This window comes from Microplitis demolitor, chromosome 7 (genome assembly GCF_026212275.2).
Source record: "Microplitis demolitor isolate Queensland-Clemson2020A chromosome 7, iyMicDemo2.1a, whole genome shotgun sequence".
In the NCBI taxonomy this organism is placed as follows: Eukaryota; Metazoa; Arthropoda; class Insecta; order Hymenoptera; family Braconidae; genus Microplitis; species Microplitis demolitor.
In genome coordinates, this window is record NC_068551.1 from 16,416,795 (window position 1) to 16,438,374 (window position 21,580).

The following is a 21,580-nucleotide window of genomic DNA, read 5'->3' on the forward strand; positions in this document are numbered from 1 at the left end:
GAAGACAGTATATGGTTTCGTAAGTTCTGAACGTTATTGCGTTTTAACTTTTAATTATCAAATGATACGCTATTTTTGACCTATATATCAATCGGCTAACGTGCACAGAGTTTTAATTGGTCAGATTTTTTGCTTCTACGAAAGTTGGTTGAAACAAAACATGGAGAATAAAATTATATTTAAAATTTCTATTCAACTTTTTGCTATGCTGGTTCTATGCATTGCTTCTTTGCAAAGCTATTTTATAGAAAATCATCGCAATTGTTCTCAATATATGGAGTCAGTAAGTATGATTTCAAAATAGATATTGTTAAGGAATTTTTTATGCTTTGTAAAGCTTTACTTTGATCTCGTCATTGACATCAAATTTCAATATGATTTTCCATTTGCTTTGAAGTAATTATAAAAAACTTATTATAGCTTTTACTGAAACTCTTTGCAATAGATTGTATTTATTAATTTTCAATTAATGACAAAATTTAATTGATTGACTACAACGTATGTTTTTCGAAATAATTATTTATGAACGACTTGACCATAATGATAATTAGTATTTTTCATTCGAATTTTCGATCAAAAATCTCTTTGACGAGTATCTATTTTTTTAGCTAAAAAATTTTAGTATTGTATCAAAAACGTTGAACTATTATTCTTGAACAAGATTTCATATTTTTTTTCATGGAGTATTTGGTCAAATACTCTGCCCAAGCATCTTGCATACTGTCATTTTTACTTGGGATCTTTAAATATTTTTAAAAAGAAATGATCGAAAATCTTTCAAAGCTTTGTATAAATTTTGTTGAATAATTTTTGAATCATGACTTAATTTGCACCTACAATTAAATAATAAATTAAGACGTATTTAAGATCGCATAAAGAAATCAGCTCCCAACACATACTTGACTTCTGTTAAATTTGAATACAAAATTTAATTGTTTAACAGAAAGCTATGATGAAATTTTCAAAAATAATAACTATTAATTTTGAATTTCTTTTTTTTTTTCAGTGTAATGGTTATATGCCGTGTTGTAATCCAAAACATTTTTGCAAATTCGTTAACTTAGGAGTCCAAAATGAATTGAAGTGTATAAATTACGGTATGTATATGTTTTTATACTAAGTATTTAGACGGTAAAAAATTTGGGGAGTTAACACAAAGTATATTTTTTTTATATGCTTAATAAGAAGGATTTGAAAGTTGAATCAAATAATTCGAATACATTTGTCAATTTTTGAATTTTTCGTAAGCTTTTAAATTATCTACCAAAATCGAATAATTTATAAATTATTGTAAATTTTTTTTTTTAATTAATTGCACATGAGTAAAAAATGTATATTCTAATCGAATATCCAAATTCTAATCAAATAATTTCAGAATTTACGAATTGGAAATTTTATACAATTCGAAATTCGAATCATTTGATTCGAATCCTGAATCAAAAAGTAATATTCGGTCCGAACGTTTTTCGCACGTATTTAAAATTAAATTTACAAAATATTTAGAAAAAATTGTAGTGCGAAATTTGTCTCAATGTTGGGATGCTTTTTAAGAAAAATTTGTATAATTTAATGCACTTAGCTTCGGCTTGTGCGTCAAACATTACACTCATTCCCAAAAATACGTGCCATTGATCAGGCTCATATCGCAACATCATCACAGGGAATCGTTGTTCAGCGGCCATTTTACGTAAATATCTATTATATACTTACGATTAGCGTAATTAAAATTAGATATAAATCTCGCCGCTCTTAAGAACTCTACGCTTGCACCATACGTGGTGATTTTTTTTAAGACTTCGATAATCTTACTCTGAATTTACTTCAATTTTATATCTGGGAACGTGGTTTTTATTATGCTTTTAAACAAAATATTCATTTAAGAAGTGTTAATTCCAAAATTTTTATTGTCAAAAAACATGTATCAAAAATTTTTCTATTCCTCATTTCAGCTTACTTAGGAGAACGTTGTAATAATTCTTCCGACTGTAACGAAATGATAAATGCTGAATGTTCTGAAAACATATGTGATTGTAAACCAAATTTCATCAATTCCGTTGATTCTTGTAAGCCATTGCTGAATGAATTTTGTATAGATAATAGAGACTGTATTGTGAAAAATTCAATTTGTGTTGATCATAAATGTAAATGCAATTCCAATTTTACATCCAAGTCCAACAATGCATGTGAACCATTATGTAAGCATAAAAATTTCAAAAAGTTTTTAAAGTACTAAGAAGAATTCTCAACCAAGATTTAGTTTAGAATCATTATCAGCTCATTCGTAGCTATTTTATTGGTTTAAAATTATTTATAAACTTATTGTGATTCATATTTATATGAAAGATTTTTTAAAAGATTATTCTGAATAAATAATAATCGTTAAAAGTGAATGAATAAGCAATAGAAAATGTTCTTTTACATTTGTGTTGCAGATCTAGGTAGATTTTGTGAACTGGATGAAGATTGTGACGATATAAGACATGCTAAATGTTCAAATAATAAATGTAGCTGTAGAGCAAACAATGTAGGATTAATTAAAGAATGTGTACCATTAGTTAATGCATTTTGTTGGAATGATGAATCGTGCTATACCAATAATTCTGTTTGTATCGACAATACATGTAGATGTAAACCAAATTTTACACTAACCCCTGATAAACAATGTTTACCAAGTTAGATCAATTGTTTTTATTAATTATTTCAGCATCAATTTTACACATAAAAAAAGTTAATTTAGGTTTTTGGCTGATCGTTACTATACTAAGAATTTATTTTTATTTTAGGTTATTTAGGAACGTACTGTAAAAGTGATCTAGACTGTCGTGCAATAAAGAATGCACGATGTTCTCCAAATAATCAATGTGTTTGTAAATTTAGTGCCGTGAAACTGGATGAAAGAACTTGTGGACCACTAATAACCGGAATTTGTGTCAATAGCAGTCAATGTATTCCGGATAATTCTTATTGTGTCAATAATCAATGTCAATGTGAGCATGGATATAAACCGTTATTCAATGCTATCTGTGAAAAAGGTTAGTATAAATCGAAAAGAGTGATGTACAGCGGAAGACCTAAACTATATTACAGAGTATTTTTAAAGCTAGTCCTACCAAAAATTTTTTTTTGCACAAATATGACAAATCTACAATTTTGATGTAGACATAGATATGCTGCTTATTAATCACTAAACGATCCAAGAAAAAACCCAATCAACAGCCGTCTCAAGTTAGAATAACGGAAAGTCGGAGACTATAGGAAATCATTTTATTGTTTGTAATTATGATGCAGAATTCATTATATGGATCTGAATAAGAACTATAGTTATTTTTGCTGAATATCCTAGATGTAGAAAATAATTTTAAATTATTATAAAAATCAATTATATTATATTTAATTGTTATTATAGTATTATTGTGTAACCTTTAAACGGTAAGCCTAAAAAATTTCACGCTACAGGTAGTGCCGGTCTGACAGACCGCTACTTGAAGTACATTCGGTTTTTTTACTTTTAAGAAGGGGACTTTATCTATTACACGAATAAAACTATATCTTTATGAAAATTAATTTTATATTAATAAGATTTAATGTTATTTTAGGTTAATAAAAAAATTAAATTTAATGTAGTGTGCTTTTTTATTAATAAAAGACATTTTTTAACTTCCCGCTAAGAAAATCGACGATTTTCAAAAATTTCGGGAAGTTATTGTTTTCACCCCGATTTTCGAAAATCGAGTTTTCATCAGATGTCGACGTTTTGAGGTCCTAGGAAGCTATTCTGACTATTTTCAGAATGATGTCCGAGTGTGTGTATGTGTGTGTGTGTGTGTGTGTGTGTGTGTGTGTGTGTGTGTGTGTGTGTGTGTGTGTGTGTGTGTGTGTGTGTGTGTGTGTGTGTGTGTGTGTGTGTGTGTGTGTGTGTGTGTGTGTGTGTGTGTGTATGTGTGTGTGTGTGTATGTATGTATGTAAACTCTTTGTAACTTTTGAACTAATGAATCGATTTGGATGGTTGAGGTGGCAATCGAAAGAGCTTGTTGGCCTTCAACTTTCCTGAAAATTTCAGATTATTTGATCGAATAGACTCGAAAATATTGGCGAATTACGAAAAAAAAAAAAATTTTTTTTTAGTTTTTTATTGATTTCTCAAAAACGACTCATATGATCGACTTCAAAATCTTATCAGCTCTAGTATTCAATAAAACGCGTCGATTCCCACCTCAAACATCAAAATCAGATAATTCGTTCGAGAGTTATCGCGGGAGAAAGAAATGGTGAAAAACGGTTTTTTCTAAATATTTTCGAAACGACTGACGCGATCGATTTCAAATTTTAATCAGCTCTAGAATTCAATAAAACGCGCCGATTGCCAGGTCAACTATCAAAATCGATTGATTAGTTCAAAAGATATCGGCGTTGAAATGTTAAAAAAATAACATTTTATGTTATTTTTTCCGGATAAATCATAATATAACGTACTAAAATGTGCCTGATATCATACCAACTCATCTTTTTCTATGGTTTCTTTTGATCATATAATGTCATCGAACTTGGTTTTTAGTTTAAATCATATTATCAACGAAAAAATCGATAAAACGTAGTTTTTAATATTTTTATCGGATATTTCATATTTTATTGTTTCTTACATGAGTCAAAATTTATTTAAATCTTGATTTTGATCCCCGACATTGATTTCTGCCTCAATGCACTTATTTTACTGAACATAATCAGGAACTAAATTTTAAAAACCGCTTCATTGATGATTTTCGATTCTTAAATTTTCAAACTTCAGCATAACAGGTAACTTGTTAGAGCTTGAAAAGATCATAAAAAAACAATTGCATGTGATAGCATTTTCGAGCTCGAAGAGCTCGAAAATATATCTACACTAATGTTTTCGAGCTCTTTGAGGTCGAAAACAGCGGGAAGTTTTGGGGCTGGCCCGCAGGGTCAACTGACAGACCGATTTTTTTTTTATCATTTGATGCAAAAACTATTATAGTGTATTAAGCAGGAAGGGCTTTCGACACTTGTGTATTGGCAACACTCGCCTGACAGCTAGTGAACCAATCACACTCGTCGAAAACAATTTCTACTTAAATCGTTAATATACTATTAAATTATTACATTTTTTTTTTTAATTATCTAATTAAATAAAAAAATTTCACATTGTATTCATATTATGATAATATTTTTCAATTTCAGTGGAAGTGAAAAAGTAATTAACAAACTTAGATTGCCCCAATGTAAAGGATTCTGAATATTCTGAAGATAAGAAATTAATTCGTAAAACAAATTTTGCTGCATTCAATCAAACTATCTGGTCTCTGTGCTTCTGTATGTAATGAGAATTGTAAAATCATTAATTTTGGATCTGTTAATAATACATACAAATATTATTTTGTAGAAATATCAAAGAATACATATAATTAATCAAGATGTTTTTCGCATATTTTTTTATCCATCATCATATTAAAACATTTAACTGTAAATAGAAAACCCTCATTGAAGCATAAGAAAGAAAATGTACGATTAGCTGGTTCATTATTGGAACAATGTTATATCAATAACAAACGTCAAAATCTCGTCTTCATTCTGTAAAACAAATTATATATATGTTACGAACTACTATTATGTATAAAAGCATTATAAATTTCGATTTTGAGAAATGCTTTATTTCAAAACGCCTCATCGTTTTGTTTATATTTAAATACATTGTAATCATTTTTTCAATGGTTATAAGTTTTAAGAAAATGGCTACAGTGTATTTGAATAAAAATAAAATAGTTTGGTATATTAAAATTCACTATTCACTATTTACTAGTGAGAAATATGTCACCAATTCAAATTGCGGTATATTCTTCTCTAGCAATAAGTGAATATCCACTATCAAAAACTGATTTTCACTAATCCGTTTTAATAGAGAAATTTTCGCGGAGATGTAATGAAATTTTTTTTTCCACACTGAGAGAAAAAATCGGTTTTCTGAACTAAGAAATCGTAGTTCACAGACGACTCAGCTAAACTAAATCAGTTTCAGTAACTAATACACCATAGTAAAGTGATCTACAACTACATAGTCATTCTTACTATTTTTAGTTACATATACTAAGATAAAGTTAACATAACTATAATTTATATTGTAGTAAATAATTTATTCTTAGTCCAATGAACAATAAGATTATAGTGATGTTAATAATGTACACTTAGTTCTTCAGATCATTTATAATTGTAGGAATAAGTATTTGTGTCTAGATGTACACACTAGAAAATCGAACTTTCTGAGAATGTACTGATTTGACTTATTGTAACTAAACATTCATAGTTACCATTTCCATGATTTAGAACTGCAAGAAATGAAATTATTTAGTGAAATTATTTATCTGTACTGCAGATTTCGGTTCATTATTACTGGATTTTTTTTATTTACTAGCCAATATTTACGTGACAAATTCAGAAATTTTTTTTCTTTAACATTGAACGTGCTTGATATTTTTTTATTATAACAAAAATTATTTTAGGAAACATTAATGTCTTAATATAATTTAGTATATACTATATTACAATCAAAAATGATTCTTGTCACTCTGTCGGATAACAGAGAAGTATTTATGCCAGGATCGTTCTCAAGCTTGGAATATAATACTTCTGAAATAAGTTTCTTACCAGGGACACTATACAAAAGGTGGGAGTGATCTGGTGGCGAGCACCAAACTACTCCCGCTGCTATTGCTTTGTTCTGGTAACTTTTATCTCTTAGTTTAAGCAACTTTTTTGTTTTGGTTGAAGCATAAAAAATTCTTGCGTTAAATAATAGTACTCATTGTGATAAATTTTATATTTTTCAAACAAAAAAGTGCAGATTGTTACAAAAACTCATATATCTTGTTTCAAAAAAATATCTAATATTAAGAAATAAAAACTTTTGTAACAAGTAAAAATTCTTCGCTTTAAGCATAAGAATATCTTAACTTGAGAAAAAATATTTGAATTAAAAATAAAAATTTCAAGATAATTATTTATTTAGGGCAAGAAAATTTTGATTTCCCGAATCGATTTTTGAATAAATTTCAGGATTCAAATTATCTGTTTTTTCTGTGTATTTATAATTCTCAAAAACAGCAGATAATTTAACAATATATGTAGGATTAATATTAATAGCTGGAATTATTTTATAATATGAAAATCGTAAAAATGCTTTGATTCAAACATCTTATTTGATTATTTTGCTATAAAGGGTTTCTCTTTAACTCATAAGGTTATTTATTTGTACGTTATGAAATCTTATAAACACGGCTTTCAAATTTGAGTTTCTCTACACAGACTGATAAAAAGAAACCTGTGAGTCAACTTACTTTGAGTTGAGCCAAAATACGCCACGACTACAAGTACGGCGAAACACGCTACGACTTTGGCTCAAAAGCCACACGTATTTGGAGGGAATTATCTAAGCAACAAAAAATTTTCACACGCCCTTTTGGTATAAAAAAAATTTTTTTTTTTCAATTTTTTAATCGACCTCCACATGTTTAACGATCTGGAACTGATAAGCAAAAAAAAAATGTTTGATACGCTTCTTTGGCTTATGTTTTGCAATACGCACTTTTGGCATTAGCAATGCAATTTAGAATTGCAGGGAAACTAAATATTAATGGTATTTATAACGATATTCTCTGTTGAATTTTTTTTTAAATTTGATTACTAGTCAGCAGAAATATTCTATAATTATTATATTAACTAGAAATCGACTGTTTAGAGAATTAACATGAAATAGTACGGTTGATACTTTTGTCAGTAGTAAAAGGAACTAAATAAATGATATTGTATGAGACGACAACTAAATTCTTAGTTGTGTCAACTATTAAAATTATTCCTACCAACTATCACACAGTCACTAAGCTAACGTAGTTACTGAATCTATTTTATGTTAATTGAGCCAACGATAAAGATTATATTGTGTTCACTACTAAGCCTTGTTTTAGAATGATTAAAGTTTTGTAGTGACCATAATAAGGCAAAAATGGTTTCTTAAATTTAGTTAATGTAACTATTTTTTCGTGCTGATTCACACTAGTACATAGTTCCAGTAATAATAAAAATTGGTTAGGAAGACTATATTTTTATATCTGTCGCTGCATATTTCAGGTTACTAAGCACTTTTCTCTTAGTGCATAATATAAATCAATTTCATGACGCAATTTTCTAAGTTACATCATTATAGTTGATCCTATTTCTACCCAAAGTCATAGTATCAATTACCATCATTAAGTACTGAAAAATAATTATTATTGTCTACTTTGATTTTAAAACCTAAGTGGACTGATCATAATAATAGTAAAATATTACATCATACCTTTTCTCAAGCATTTCAGTTCACGCTGTAATGCTCCCCATCCAAATTTCTTGCATTGAAATTGTGGATTACAACATGGTCGATAATAATTAATGTCACACTGTTGAAAAAAAAATTAAATTGAAGCATTATTCTAGAAAATCCTTTAATTTTAATTCTAATTAAGACAGAATGCATCATTCGGATTCACATATTCATTTTTTTTGTCTTGGGATTATAATAAAATAATTGAAAATTGATACTTTCTTTTTCCATATGTTCAGCATAATGATGAATATTGCTATTACTGAGCTCACTTTTCACTGAATGATTACTCATGATGATTGATGCTATAATCTTAGCAAAAATTAATAATGAAATTTTTACTATCTTCTTATTTGTTACAGAAAAACTTAAAAAAGAAGAATTATAAATATAAAGTTATACTTATGTTCCAATTACTACACGGAGAGAAAATTATGGTAACAGTTACAATATATTATGGGAATGGTTCCCATACTGCATGGTAACCGGTTTTTCTCAAATGTTAATTATAGGAATGGCGCCCATATATATTATGATAATCATTCTTATAATTATGGGAATAATGGGTATAATTTCCATATGGTATCGGAATAGTTCCTATGGAATCATGGTAATCGTTACTATAAAACTATGATAATGGTTACCATAATATTATTGTAATGGTTACCATAATATTTAGAAATTATAATAAATTTTTTTTTTATTTTGCAATAAGCGTTTTTTTGTATACTTAAAATTTGGTAATATACAAAAAAAACGCTTCTTACAAGAAAAAAAATTATTATAATTTCTAAATATTATGGGAATTATTACCATGATATTATGGTAACCATTCCCATACTATTATGGTAACTATTCCCATAATATTATGGTAATCGTTACCATAATATTATGGTAACGGTTACCATAATATCATGGTAACCATTACCATAATATGATGGTTATGTTTTTAATAATATTATAGGAATAGTTACCATGATATATAGGGCTTATTCCCATATACACTTAGGAACCATTACAATGTGATTATATGATTGGTTCCTATTTGCTTATGGGAACTATTCCTATGAGTATGGTAATCATTACCATGATTTTTTCACATACGATATGGGAACTGTTACCATAATGATAGGAATTGTTCCCATACTTATGGAAACTTTTCCCAGAAAGTATGGGTCTATATCCCATAATCCCAAGTAATCATTACCATAACGGTATGGGATGATATTTCATAAACGTACTAGAAACAGTTACCATAATTTTATCTCCATGTATCTTTAATCTGAAAATGGAGTGCAGAACATATTATGAGTCAATTGAAAATGATAAAAACATTGATCTACAATTAACGCAGTTATAATAAATTTTGAACGCAATTAAAATAACATCTATAATAATTTGATAAAAATACTCGCCACAGTTTGAGACCCGAAACTTTTAAACCACTAGTTATTTGTCTATGAAATGTTTTCAAGTCAATCTATTGTCATTATGTTTTATGAGTTTTATGAACTAATCTATTATGATATTGGAAAAACCGGGAAAAAATGAGGCACTATTTTCTAAACATACAAAATTGTTTTTCGCTTAGAAATAGTTAGTTGGTGGAAAGGGATAGAATAAATTGATCAGTTCAGACAATGAAACCAATTAACAATTAAAAAAAAATTTTTTTTTGTTAGATATAACAGGGTGACTTATAATTTGACTACGCAAATCGACCGCATGAATTGAAGATGCTCATAAAGCTCTTATCATCTTTATCAACACTTTCTGTCTTCTAAAATTCTCTTCGACCCTGCGGGAGGCCCTATGTTTATCTTCTAATATCAGAGGTGGCAGTTCGATAGTTAGCGTAGACCAAGTCTTAAGTCTTATGATATAAAATAGTAAGCTAAATTTTCCTAATCAAATTAAGGCTCTTGCCACAGCAAAAAAATATTTTTTTTGAAAACTTCATTTTTCCACCAAGACGAATTCTCTTAGCTTAAAAAAATCTTGACTTGGTTCCCGAAACCATTTGTCTTTCAAAATATTTTCTTGATTCAAGATAACTTTTTTACGGTATATCAAAAATCTTATAAAACCTTAGAATTGTTAACTTAAGACGCGTTTTCATTTGTTTCTCTATTCACACTCAACTGGATAAACGTAAACATCAGAGCAATGCATCAGGTATGTCTTTATTTTGCGTTCAGAACTTTTATTTCCGAGAAAAGCTTGAACAAAATTATCTGATAACCGTTCTTACAGAAAAATTAATAAATGTATGAATACAACAAAAATTTATACAGGTTATTTTGAGATAAGCTATAAATTTGTCATAGACAACAAAAACAATGTATTTGTATATTTATATCATATAATAGCAATATATTTTTCCAAATTTAAATTTATGTTTGTCAAGATAATAGACCCTTAAATGTAAGTTAATAAATATCTTAAAATATTTCCTTCATCAAAATTTGTCTTTTAATATATTATTAAAGAATCCTATTTGATTTACTTATCATTCAAAACGTGTGCTACAAATCGAGATATTATATTATATATGAATATATATTTTTAAGACCCTCTCACTGTTTTCTAAACACACTCATTTTAAGGGGGTTGAAAAATCACACGGACCCCAAACTATACTGGCTGCGTGTCGAATTGCCAGATCACCCCCACATGTCTACCCTAACTCTAACCTGGAAGTTTTTAGAGAATATATATACATATAGTTTGGTTATTTAGCTTTTGTGGTGGGTACGCAAATATTCTCTACTATTATATTAACATAGATAGATATGGTATCAATCTCATTGATGCTCCTATACAAGCTTTTTCAATACAATATATATATATAAATATATTTATAACTACATTGCCGCTGGTTATATTTGTACGTTCACTTGAATCTCTTCTCTCTCTAATGGAGCTTATACCACGTGCCGCCACGTGGCATTAGGTTAAGTAAACTATCGATTATAAGATTTCACGCTAAGTAGCTATAGGATTACCACTGATGATTGCCGATAAATCTACTGGATTTGTTGCTCTTTTTTAGCTGACATCTTGTATATTTACGAGACCAATAAGTATACAGCATGAGAATATGCAACTGCTTTCAGGCGGAATAGAACATTATCAACTTAATAGAAATTCTGAAGGAAAATATTAAAGCTGATTAATAGAAAAAAAAATCGGGATTCAGTTAAAGGGATCGATTTTTTAAAATTCTTGTAATTTGAAGAAATCAGTCTATTACAATAAATTTTGGCGATAATCAACAAAATTCACCAACCATAGATTTGATTAAATTCAGTAAAAAGAATCGATTTTTTTAAATTCTTGTTATTTGAAAAAATCAATCTATTGGAATAAATTTTGGCGATAATCAGAAAAAATCCACCAACCATAGATTAGATTAAATTTTATAATTTGAATCAGTGGCATTTTTAATTCTCAATTAATAATGAAAACTAATGATTTTTTATTGACCAATTGAGAGTATTTTTACAACCAAATAAGACTTGTTAAAGTTAAGAAATAGTTAGAGAAGATAGAGAAATAAAAAATCGTTCAAGAGTACCATTATCATAATATTGATTTCAAATTTACAACTGATCTTTAACTTTCCGCTATGAAAATTGCAAATTTTCCAAAAAAAGGAAAGATATTGGTTTCAGTCCAATTTTCGAAAATCGAGTTTTCATCAGATGTCGATGTTTTAAGGTCCTAGGAAGCTATTCTGACTATTCCTGGGTGGATGTCCGCACGCGCGCGCGCGCGTGTGTGTGTGTGTGTGTGTGTGTGTGTGTGTGTGTGTGTGTGTGTGTGTGTGTGTGTGTGTGTGTGTAAACTTTTTTTGTCTGATGATATCTTTAGAACGAATCAACCGATTTGAATGTACTTGGTGGCAATCGAAAGAGCTAACCAAAACTTAGAATTGATTAGATTTTGGGGTAGATTGGTCATGTAGTTTGCGAGTTATACTAAGAATAAAAATTAAAATTTTTTTTTTGTTTACGGTTTTTTGCGTATAACTTATAAATTACTTGCTTGATTCACTTCAAAATGTAATTAGTTTCAAGTCTTGTTGAGCCTTTTTGATTGCCATCAAGAACGTTCAAATCGGTTCATTCGTACCAAAGATATCGTCGGACAAAAATTCTAATTTTTCAGTGAAGTTATGTTTTACCGTGCTAACAAATTTTTGAGCTCGAAGAGCTCAAAAATTCACAAGTAATAATGTTTCCGAGCTCTCTGAGCCCGGAAACAGCGGGAAGTTTTCGGGCTGGCCCGCAGGGTCAGGCGGTTTTCAGATTTTTTTTTTTTCGTTTTATCATTTCTTTTCACATAATATGAAAGAACGAATTATGAACTAATGTAAAGAGAGTTTAAAAAAAATATGAACAACACGCATGACTAATTTGTTAAAGTAAATATACTTTTAATTATCCATGAGTAATCGTCGGTCACGTTTCCATACACATCCATTCATTATACATATTTATGAAGATAAATAATAAAAAATAAAACAATTTTAACGGTGATTAGAATTGGAGCGCACGAGGCTTTAAGTGTTGGTAGCTGGGAGTGTTTTCCCATGACGCAAAACGAGCCGTAGTGAATTGCGTGTGCCATAGATTCGATGTGGTTACTGGAAAGCTAGCTAAATGATTTGGGAATTGATCTATCCTGACATACATTTCATTTTTTTTTATCCAACATAGCCGTTCTAACACCGACTATGAACGCTGCCAGCAATTTTTCTCATTCATGTACGATACAAAAAAAACATATAGGGGAGGAAGGGGCAAAATAGGCTACCCCAAATTTTTTATAAAAAAAATTTGTTTTTTAAACATTCTCAAATCACTTTTGTAAATATAATTGGGCATTACTTTGAATTTTCTTTGTTAAAAATTAAAAAAAAATCGAAAGTGTCAGTCGAAAAATATTAATGACTTTTTTTTTATAATAAAAACTATTTAAAATTTTTTTTCTTTCTTTACATTCAATAATTATGTGCAATGTAATTTTTCGCCATCTTAATTACTTATAAGAAAATTTAATTTCATCAAATTTTTTTAATTTCAAAAAAATTTATTTTTACCTTTCTTAGAGGGTACCCAACTTGCCCGCAAAAAATAAAAAATTTTTTCCATTCACTTATAATATTATTAAAAATAAAATATTTAACGTATTTGAGTTCCCGAAAACTTACTTTTTCCTTAAGTACTCCGTTTTGCCCCTCCCTCCCCTGTATACAGACATACATACGTACTATACTCATAATATAATCGTTATTCATTAATAATTATTTATGTCGGTCAAATTTATTATCAATATCAATATAAAAAATATGTTTATTCTATTTCAGTTTCTGAAAGCAGGAAGTATAATTAAAAATATGTATATAAATGAATATATATTCTAACTGATATGACGGGAGTTCAATTAATTTCTCTCGTTATAAATACACTCATATATATACTAAAACATATATAATATGATTACTCATAAAATAATATATGTGAAACACAAGAAGACTGACAAGAATAACAAAAAAAAATTTTAAATTAAAAGAAGGGTTCGTAAAAGAAAGATAAGACCTTTGAATGTAGCCGCAAGAGGTCAACTCGTAACTGACCCGTTGCATCCTGTCCAACAGAATTTGAGTTTAATGAAATAACTATTGAATTTTTCCTATCACAAGCACAAATGATATACGCACAAACATAAAAAATTAAATTTATATCTTTCTCATTAAATATTATTATTTATCATTATCAAAAATTATTTAGTAATAAATACTTACACTAATCGTTTTACATTCGTGTCAAAGAGCAATAATTTCATTATACGATCGTTAAGCAATATAATTTGCTTCTTGATGGTAAACTTTCTCTTCATTTGCTATCTATACTTATTCCAATGCATCATGAAAATAATTATTTTTTCATATACTGTCTTTTAAGGAAATCATCTATACAGGTGCAATAAAAATGATCATTTACTCTCCAAATAAATATATAAATTTAAAATATTTTGTGGTGATAAGACGGGTCAAGATGATCTTTTAACACTAATAAATATTTTGATACTGTATTTTTATACATTTATATTTATGTTGTTCATTATTGAGATCGCGAGACTATTGTCTCTTTAATTGTCGGTATTGTATTCAGTGTAAGCTAATCGGTTTCGAAAATATAATTATTAAATTAACAATCAATAAGGACAGTTACGAAAACGTAATTTATATAGTACGTGGGGAGAAATGTCATGCTGTTATTACTATGCTCGACGAAAAGTAATTTAATTATTAATTTGCTGTATAGTACTCAATCCACGATAATGAAAATAACATAAATTTTAATATATCGTATAGTAAATTCTAATATGTTTATAGTCATGAGTCCTTTGCTGTCAACTACTTGTTTTCAAGTTATCTTACTTTTATTTTCAGTAAATTCAGCATTGCTGTATTGTAGTTAGGCATATGAGGCATAGTAATTGTTACATTACTGTATCGTTCGTATTAGAGCGCTCTCAGGTAAACGCCACTCGGCTATACTTTTACATAAAGAGTCAAAAACAGCTGCAATTAGTCGTGTTAATATTAGACATACTTTAGTAATAAAAAGTCAATTGAAATCTAATAATTTTTTACGTGGTTCTAATACCCAATCTTCAATTTTCAAACCAAGTCGAGCACAATTGGCTGATAATTTAGACAGTGTAATAGATTACTCTCGATTTTCATCACTTAGTTTTACTCAATGATATCTGTAATGTTTCAACTGTTGACAGCATGAAATATTTAGATACTGAAATAACTTACGGAACGATTTTGATGATACCAATGCACGTAAATTCACCTTGGTTTAGACTTAACTGGCTTACTTAGTCACGATTTGAGACGATCAGGTTTTTCAATCAGGTAAACCCCACAGCAAGTTATTAATTTTGATATTGGGTCGTCCTAATAAGTTCTCAAAAATTTCCCAATCGAGCCAACCCACTTTCGACTCCTTAATTTTAGCATCGGGTTTTCCCAACATCCCTTATAAGAAGAAACAATAGGTCCAAGCTTGGCCGAGGCTTGGCGCAAGACTTATCAACTCTGGGGAAAGCTTGAAATCCAAGCTTGGCCCAAGTTTATCTAAGCATCGAAATGATAACACCGAGCCAAGCTTGAGTGACAGCGCTGTGCCAAGACTGTATCTAAGTATTGGCCCAATATCGAGAGCCAGTATTGTGCCACAACTGTTGCTAAATAAGCACCTATGCTTATTAAAAATAAATTTAAAAAAATGAAAAAATATTAGTAGACATGTGAGTGATGGTAACAAATGGAAATAAATTTGTACACAGAGAAATCAGGTGGATCGATGAAACTAATTTTTTTTTGCATTTGCTGGGTCTCGAACCTGGTCCTTCGAGGCTGGTAGGCAAGCGTCTTATTCACTAAGCTGCTACGCTATTCACAGAAGCCAGAGGTTTTTAGGTACCATTTGTTGTTTCGACTGGTAAACCAAGGTTGTCACTTGAGTATTGGCTGAATCTCGGCCCAAGGCTGGCGAACCGAGGCTCGTTACTTAAACGTTGGTCGGATCTCGGACCAACCTTGGGAGGCCGAGCCTCGGTAGCCCAGTATTGTGCCAAGACCAGCCCCTTTGTCAATATTTTTTTTTCCTACAAGGGATGTTCCCAATTATATCCCAATACGGATAACTCTATCGGGCTTGCCCCATCAATGGCCAATTGGTCTCCACTGTATGCTTGGGGATAATTTCTAGTCGGGTATATTTAGGTTTTAGCGATTGTAGTGTTACTTATTTTAATTATTTAAAGGACAAAATGTACATAGCTAAATAATATAAATTTATCCTATTTTTTGTATCAGAATTCTTACAATTTTAAATGGTAACAGTTACCATCTTTGATTGTAACAATTATAATCTTTAATGGTTCGAATTAGCATCTTCGATAGTGATTCTCACCACCATAAATTGTTACTGTTATCATTCTCAATGGTAAACTAATCATTTTATCTCTGAAAAATTTTGCTATTATTTTAAATAGTTAACTTTTAAAATTTAGTATGCAGATACCATAATAAGATTTTCTCCGTGTAGAACATGAGTGTGACAATTAATAAATAGTTAATTTTTATTAAGCTACGGGATATAAAATAATTGAATAATAATCTTTCGGAATTTTGTAATCGTTTCATCAGTAAAATAATTTTTCATTATGGTAGAGAAGTTTATCTAAATCTGTGAAAGGATACTTCGACTGATTTAAAAGATGAATTTGCTTTTAACCCTTCACAACTTTGACTATGAGTATTTCACTCAACTGACGCTATTAAACTTACGAAAGGTCGCTGCAGTGCAAGTGAGAGGGTAGAAACCGGCAGAGTGTTGAAGGGTTAATAAAGATTGCTCCATCAAAAAGCCAAATTGCATGACAAGTTGAACGTTTGATAGAAGTTGAGTACGTATTTTAAAAGCCAATCTAACTGCGGATTACGAATTAATATAACAGGAAAAAATAATTTTGATTTACGGTGATCTACGCAGACTAAAGCTAAAAACAGCGAATAGTAAAATAAGAAATTCAAAATGTCAAATTCAAAAGCGGTTTCGGGAACTTGTAAAAAAATTTATGATCTAAGATCTATATGAATTTTTATTAATCGAAAGATTCAAACAAGATTGAGGTTACGTCATAAGTTTAATTTTTTTTTAGCTGAAACAAAATAATGCTGTAGCAAATTAGATCCCGGGAAAAATAATTCAGGTGTAAAATTTTTTGATTTTCCTTATTTATAAGCGATCCCAAAATTTTCTCAAAATAGAATTTTCAAATTTCTACGATTTGATAATTCGCCTCTCTCAGCTTAGATCTAAATAGATCTCTACAGATTTCGATAAACTCAAATAAAGTAATGTGGGGCAATTGTGCGCATACTTACCCATGCACACAGTTGCCCCGCATGACTCTAATGAGAAAAGTAGATCTACATAATAGATATAAATAGAGTTTCGATTTCTGTATCGACTTCAATTATTTTTTCCCGTGAATCGTAACTACCAATATAGAACCACCCTTAAAAACTGATGGAAACATACCATGGGCTATTGATAAACGCTTTTTAAGTATTTCAAACATTTAATAGTATATTGTGTGACAAGGGATGAAACAAGATGATTTCAGACTAGGGTCAGGTTGGCTGCCCGAGCCGCAGGCGAGAGCTGACATCACCCGCAGTCTGAAATCGTGTTTTATCCTGAGTCACACACTATATTTTTTATGAGTACCTGTATCGGAACTTCAAGATTCAGTGTCGACAGCCAGTAAGAAACAAGTTAATTTCCAGCCGATGATGCGGAGAACTGTTAGAGAATGAGAAATATGAGATTTACAGTCACTTATTAAATAGTAAATAATACAAAAATATTATTTTCACTTATTTTTTAGTAATTTTATTTGGTTAATTAAAACTGTCACTTAAAAAATGAAATGAGTTAACTGAAGTGACAAGTAATCAACTGCGAGTAATAAGACTGCAAGTGAACATTAAATATATCTAGCACAGGGCAGAAACAATTGTGTTTCTTCCCAAGGGAAGAAACACACATGTTTCTGCGCGCTGTGAAGGGATTTGTGAATTACGAATTCGCTAGCAGTTGTTGGCAGCATCGGTTTGATATTAGCTTGTTTCGACGGGCTGTAGAGACACTGAAACTTCAAGTTTCGATGCTGGTATCATGAAAAATTATTTTAGATACACTTGAGTTTGTTCAAAAAACGAAATTTCTGTCGTCTTCACTGTCAACGAAGGTGCGCTATTTCTTTAAAAATAAGTCATCATACACTGATAGAAGGATTTCTTAGTATTAAAAAAGATTTGTTAATATTTAACAAATTATTTTTTAACGGAGCTTTATTTAAGAAATATTTATTAATATTTAACAAATCATTTCTTAAACATCATTTTTTTGTATTTAATAAATATTTCTTAGCATCTAATAAACGATTTGTTAATATTTAATAAACGATTTCTTTCCATTTAAAAAATGATTTATTAGTATTTAATAAATCACTTTTTAACATTTAATGAATCACTTTTTAATAATTAATAAATGAATATTTTATATTTAATATATTTTTTATTATTTGAACAAATTTTTTTTTTATATTTAAGAAATTATCTATTAACTTATTTATTAAAATTTAATTCATAAAATCACACAGTTCAAGAATATATATCTATATATGTTTTTGCATGCAGCTACACACATTCATTAATATTTGTATTTATAAACAAAAATAACTAAAACAACCATCGTATAAAATTTTCTGTTCTTTTAATTTCAAAATACAATTTCATAGTAATTAACACTATAACTAGAATAAACAAATTAAAATTTCTTATATTAAACTACGCTGAGAAATAACATAAAATCCGTTCGATAGTACATGTGTTTTTAATGGTTTTATATTTGATTAAAATTGAACTGAATAAAATTAACAAGGCTTCCATATTTTCATAGTTATAATATGGATGACAATTTACAAAATACTTCTGATATAAATATTATTTAAGTATATGAGAGCTTCAGTTGTAGGTTACGTTTAACCAACAATGCAAGCTAGAACGGAGTAAACAATATGACGTCGCAACGACACACACATATAGCTCTTTTAATACGTGTACACCACTACAGGCTCGTGTGTAGCCCTCTACCGACAAATTCGTCTAAGAAATATTTATTAAATATTAACAAGCCTTGTTTGGTGCTAACAAATATTTCTTTTATGTTAATAAGGCTTTGTTAGCATTAAAAATATTTCTTAATAATAAAGAAGTTACTTATTTCATTATAATAAATATTGTTAATAATTACTAAATATTTGTTAAATCCAAAAAAGTCAGTTGAGAAAAATTTAATAAATCAATTTATTACTCCTAAACAAATCCTTCTATCAGTGTATTCATAAAAGAATTTTTAATTTTTCCTTCTTTATCCCTCTCTGAATATAAACACCAAGGTAATTTTTTGACGATATTTCGATGGGAAAAATGTTATGATTAAGTATAAATATAAAAAAAAGAAAAAATACGAATAATAAAATACTTGAAAGGGTTGGCTGGTTGGTCGGTTGGATGCCTGTATATAATCTTATATCATATGTACAACGGTGCCATCGTGTGGTACGTTTCAGTTAAGTATACATTTTATCCATAACGTGTTCGCCATTACCCTATACAACACCGGGGCCACGGGCTAAGTAACGGCCACGACGAAGAAGGAGTCGAGGGCTGTAATGCGATGTGTGTGCAGTATAAGTGGCCATCAGCCAACATAAACAATCGCCGTAGTAAGTATAAGGTGAGGAGTGCCCTCTCTTATTTCTATCCTCCGTATAAACTTGTTCGTCCTTTATCTAACTCATCAGCTTACACCATTGTATCCATCTCTTTTACTCTTTATCATCCACTTTATTATTCTTTTATCCGTGTATACACCGGATATACCGATCTCCCTCGAAGACTACACTGTAATGGAGCCATTATCGCTGGATAACTTCATCATCGACCATTGGCGTCGGCATTTTCGTATATTTATTCTAAACGACCAGGTCCATAGTATTTTTTTTATGCACTTTGATGCGAATACTAGTGCCGTCGGGTCTTGTATTATTCGCTGTTGTTGTTGTTACATGATTGTATATATCTTCTTTCTCACAAACGTTATTATACATAACAGAGAATCTTCACAAAAGATTGTAATAACGATTTCGTTGAAATAAACGAGAGTATACTCTTTGGTAAAATTGAAAAATTCAGATAGTTGTTTCTTTACGTCGTTATCGCACATTCAATGTCTGATCGCGTCGATTATCGCCATCGATTTTATTATTATTATTTTTATATAATATACATCTCGTTCCAGTTAAATTATTATAATCGTTTTTATAAAAATAATATTCTCCGGTCGTTTCAATCGCATTAACTGGAGACTTGTGGTTAAAGGCGACTAAAAAAAAAATATGTAATAAAGTAAATGAGAGTAGTTTATTGTAAAAATAATATATTATAAAAAAATTCAACAAAAAGTATAAAAATAAATAATAAAAAAAAAGAGCGAAGTACTTAGATATACATGTATCAAGTTGTTTAATCACAAATGGACGTGTATGTCAACCGTACTTTTTTTTTAAACTTGCTTTGATTTTTTTTTCTATTTATTTTTGTTTGTTAAGTTTTTAACGTCTATGGAAGATTGACCACCTCTGATGGTAATGGAGTCGTGATTACAAAGCACGTTACACGCTAGCCCTGCCCCCAGTTTATATCAATATCTTCTGTTCACTAACACAAATTCAATTCTTATCGAATATCAATCTTTCATATACCACTCCTTTATATATATATCTTTATACTTATAACGATTTACAATTGACGCTTTTAAAATCGAAAATTAATAATATAATTCGTTTCAGGGATGAGGGAGGCAAAATAGGCCTCTAAAATTTCTGATGTCTCGAAATCTTTGGGGGCAAAATGGGCCCCCCAAAATTTATATTTGATTTGAATGATTCAAGAATAAGGAAGAAATTTTCTGAACTTAAATTTGATATCAATGTTTTTTGCTAAGAACTCGAAAATAATATGGAAGTTGAATCGAGACCATGTCGGCTAAACGCCGAATGCTCTTCCAGCTGAGCTATCCAAGATGCCATAGTCCGTTCAATGTATCTGTACACAAAACAATGTAATGTATACAAAACATTAAAATAATTACGCACGAAAAATCAGTATTCTGAAATATTTATTAATCAGCTTTTAAGATAAAATAAAACAATAAACGAATTTCAGTAGATTTCTTAGAGAGCCCATTTTGCCCCAAATATTCATTTTTTATTTTTGGAGCATATTGATTACGAATTCATGGCAAAAGACTAGAAAAAGTAAAAGAGATTGAAAAAAACAAGTATTTAAAATTTTTTGCGGGGCCCATTTTCCCCCAAATTCTACGATTATTAATTTTCAACAGACACGACATATTGAGACCAAATACATAAGCTCTTTTTTCTGAAGGGGCCCACCCCCCCCCCTCTTTCTCCTATATAAGTTGCAATAAACTATCAAAATAAATCATTATATTTTTTTACTATTTTTTATGGATAAAAAAAAGTTC

General features: G+C 29.5%; 1 protein-coding gene across 2 annotated transcripts; it reads left to right on the forward strand.

Moving 5' to 3' along the window:
- Positions 1-26: 26 nt before the first annotated feature.
- LOC103571398 (prion-like-(Q/N-rich) domain-bearing protein 25) lies at positions 27-5,434 on the forward strand. Of its 2 annotated transcripts, none has more exons than XM_008549552.3 (6): positions 27-283; positions 1,007-1,097; positions 1,950-2,195; positions 2,433-2,672; positions 2,784-3,032; positions 3,160-3,619. In XM_008549552.3, exons 1-6 carry the CDS (start codon positions 161-163, stop codon positions 3,186-3,188), a joined length of 978 nt encoding a protein of 325 aa, XP_008547774.1. In that variant the 5' UTR covers positions 27-160; the 3' UTR covers positions 3,189-3,619. The 2 variants fall into 2 exon arrangements, with proteins under 2 accessions (XP_008547774.1, XP_008547776.1); XM_008549554.3 differs by lacking the exon at positions 3,160-3,619 and adding an exon at positions 5,201-5,434 and having other exon boundaries at positions 28-283.
- Positions 5,435-21,580: the final 16,146 nt, after the last annotated feature.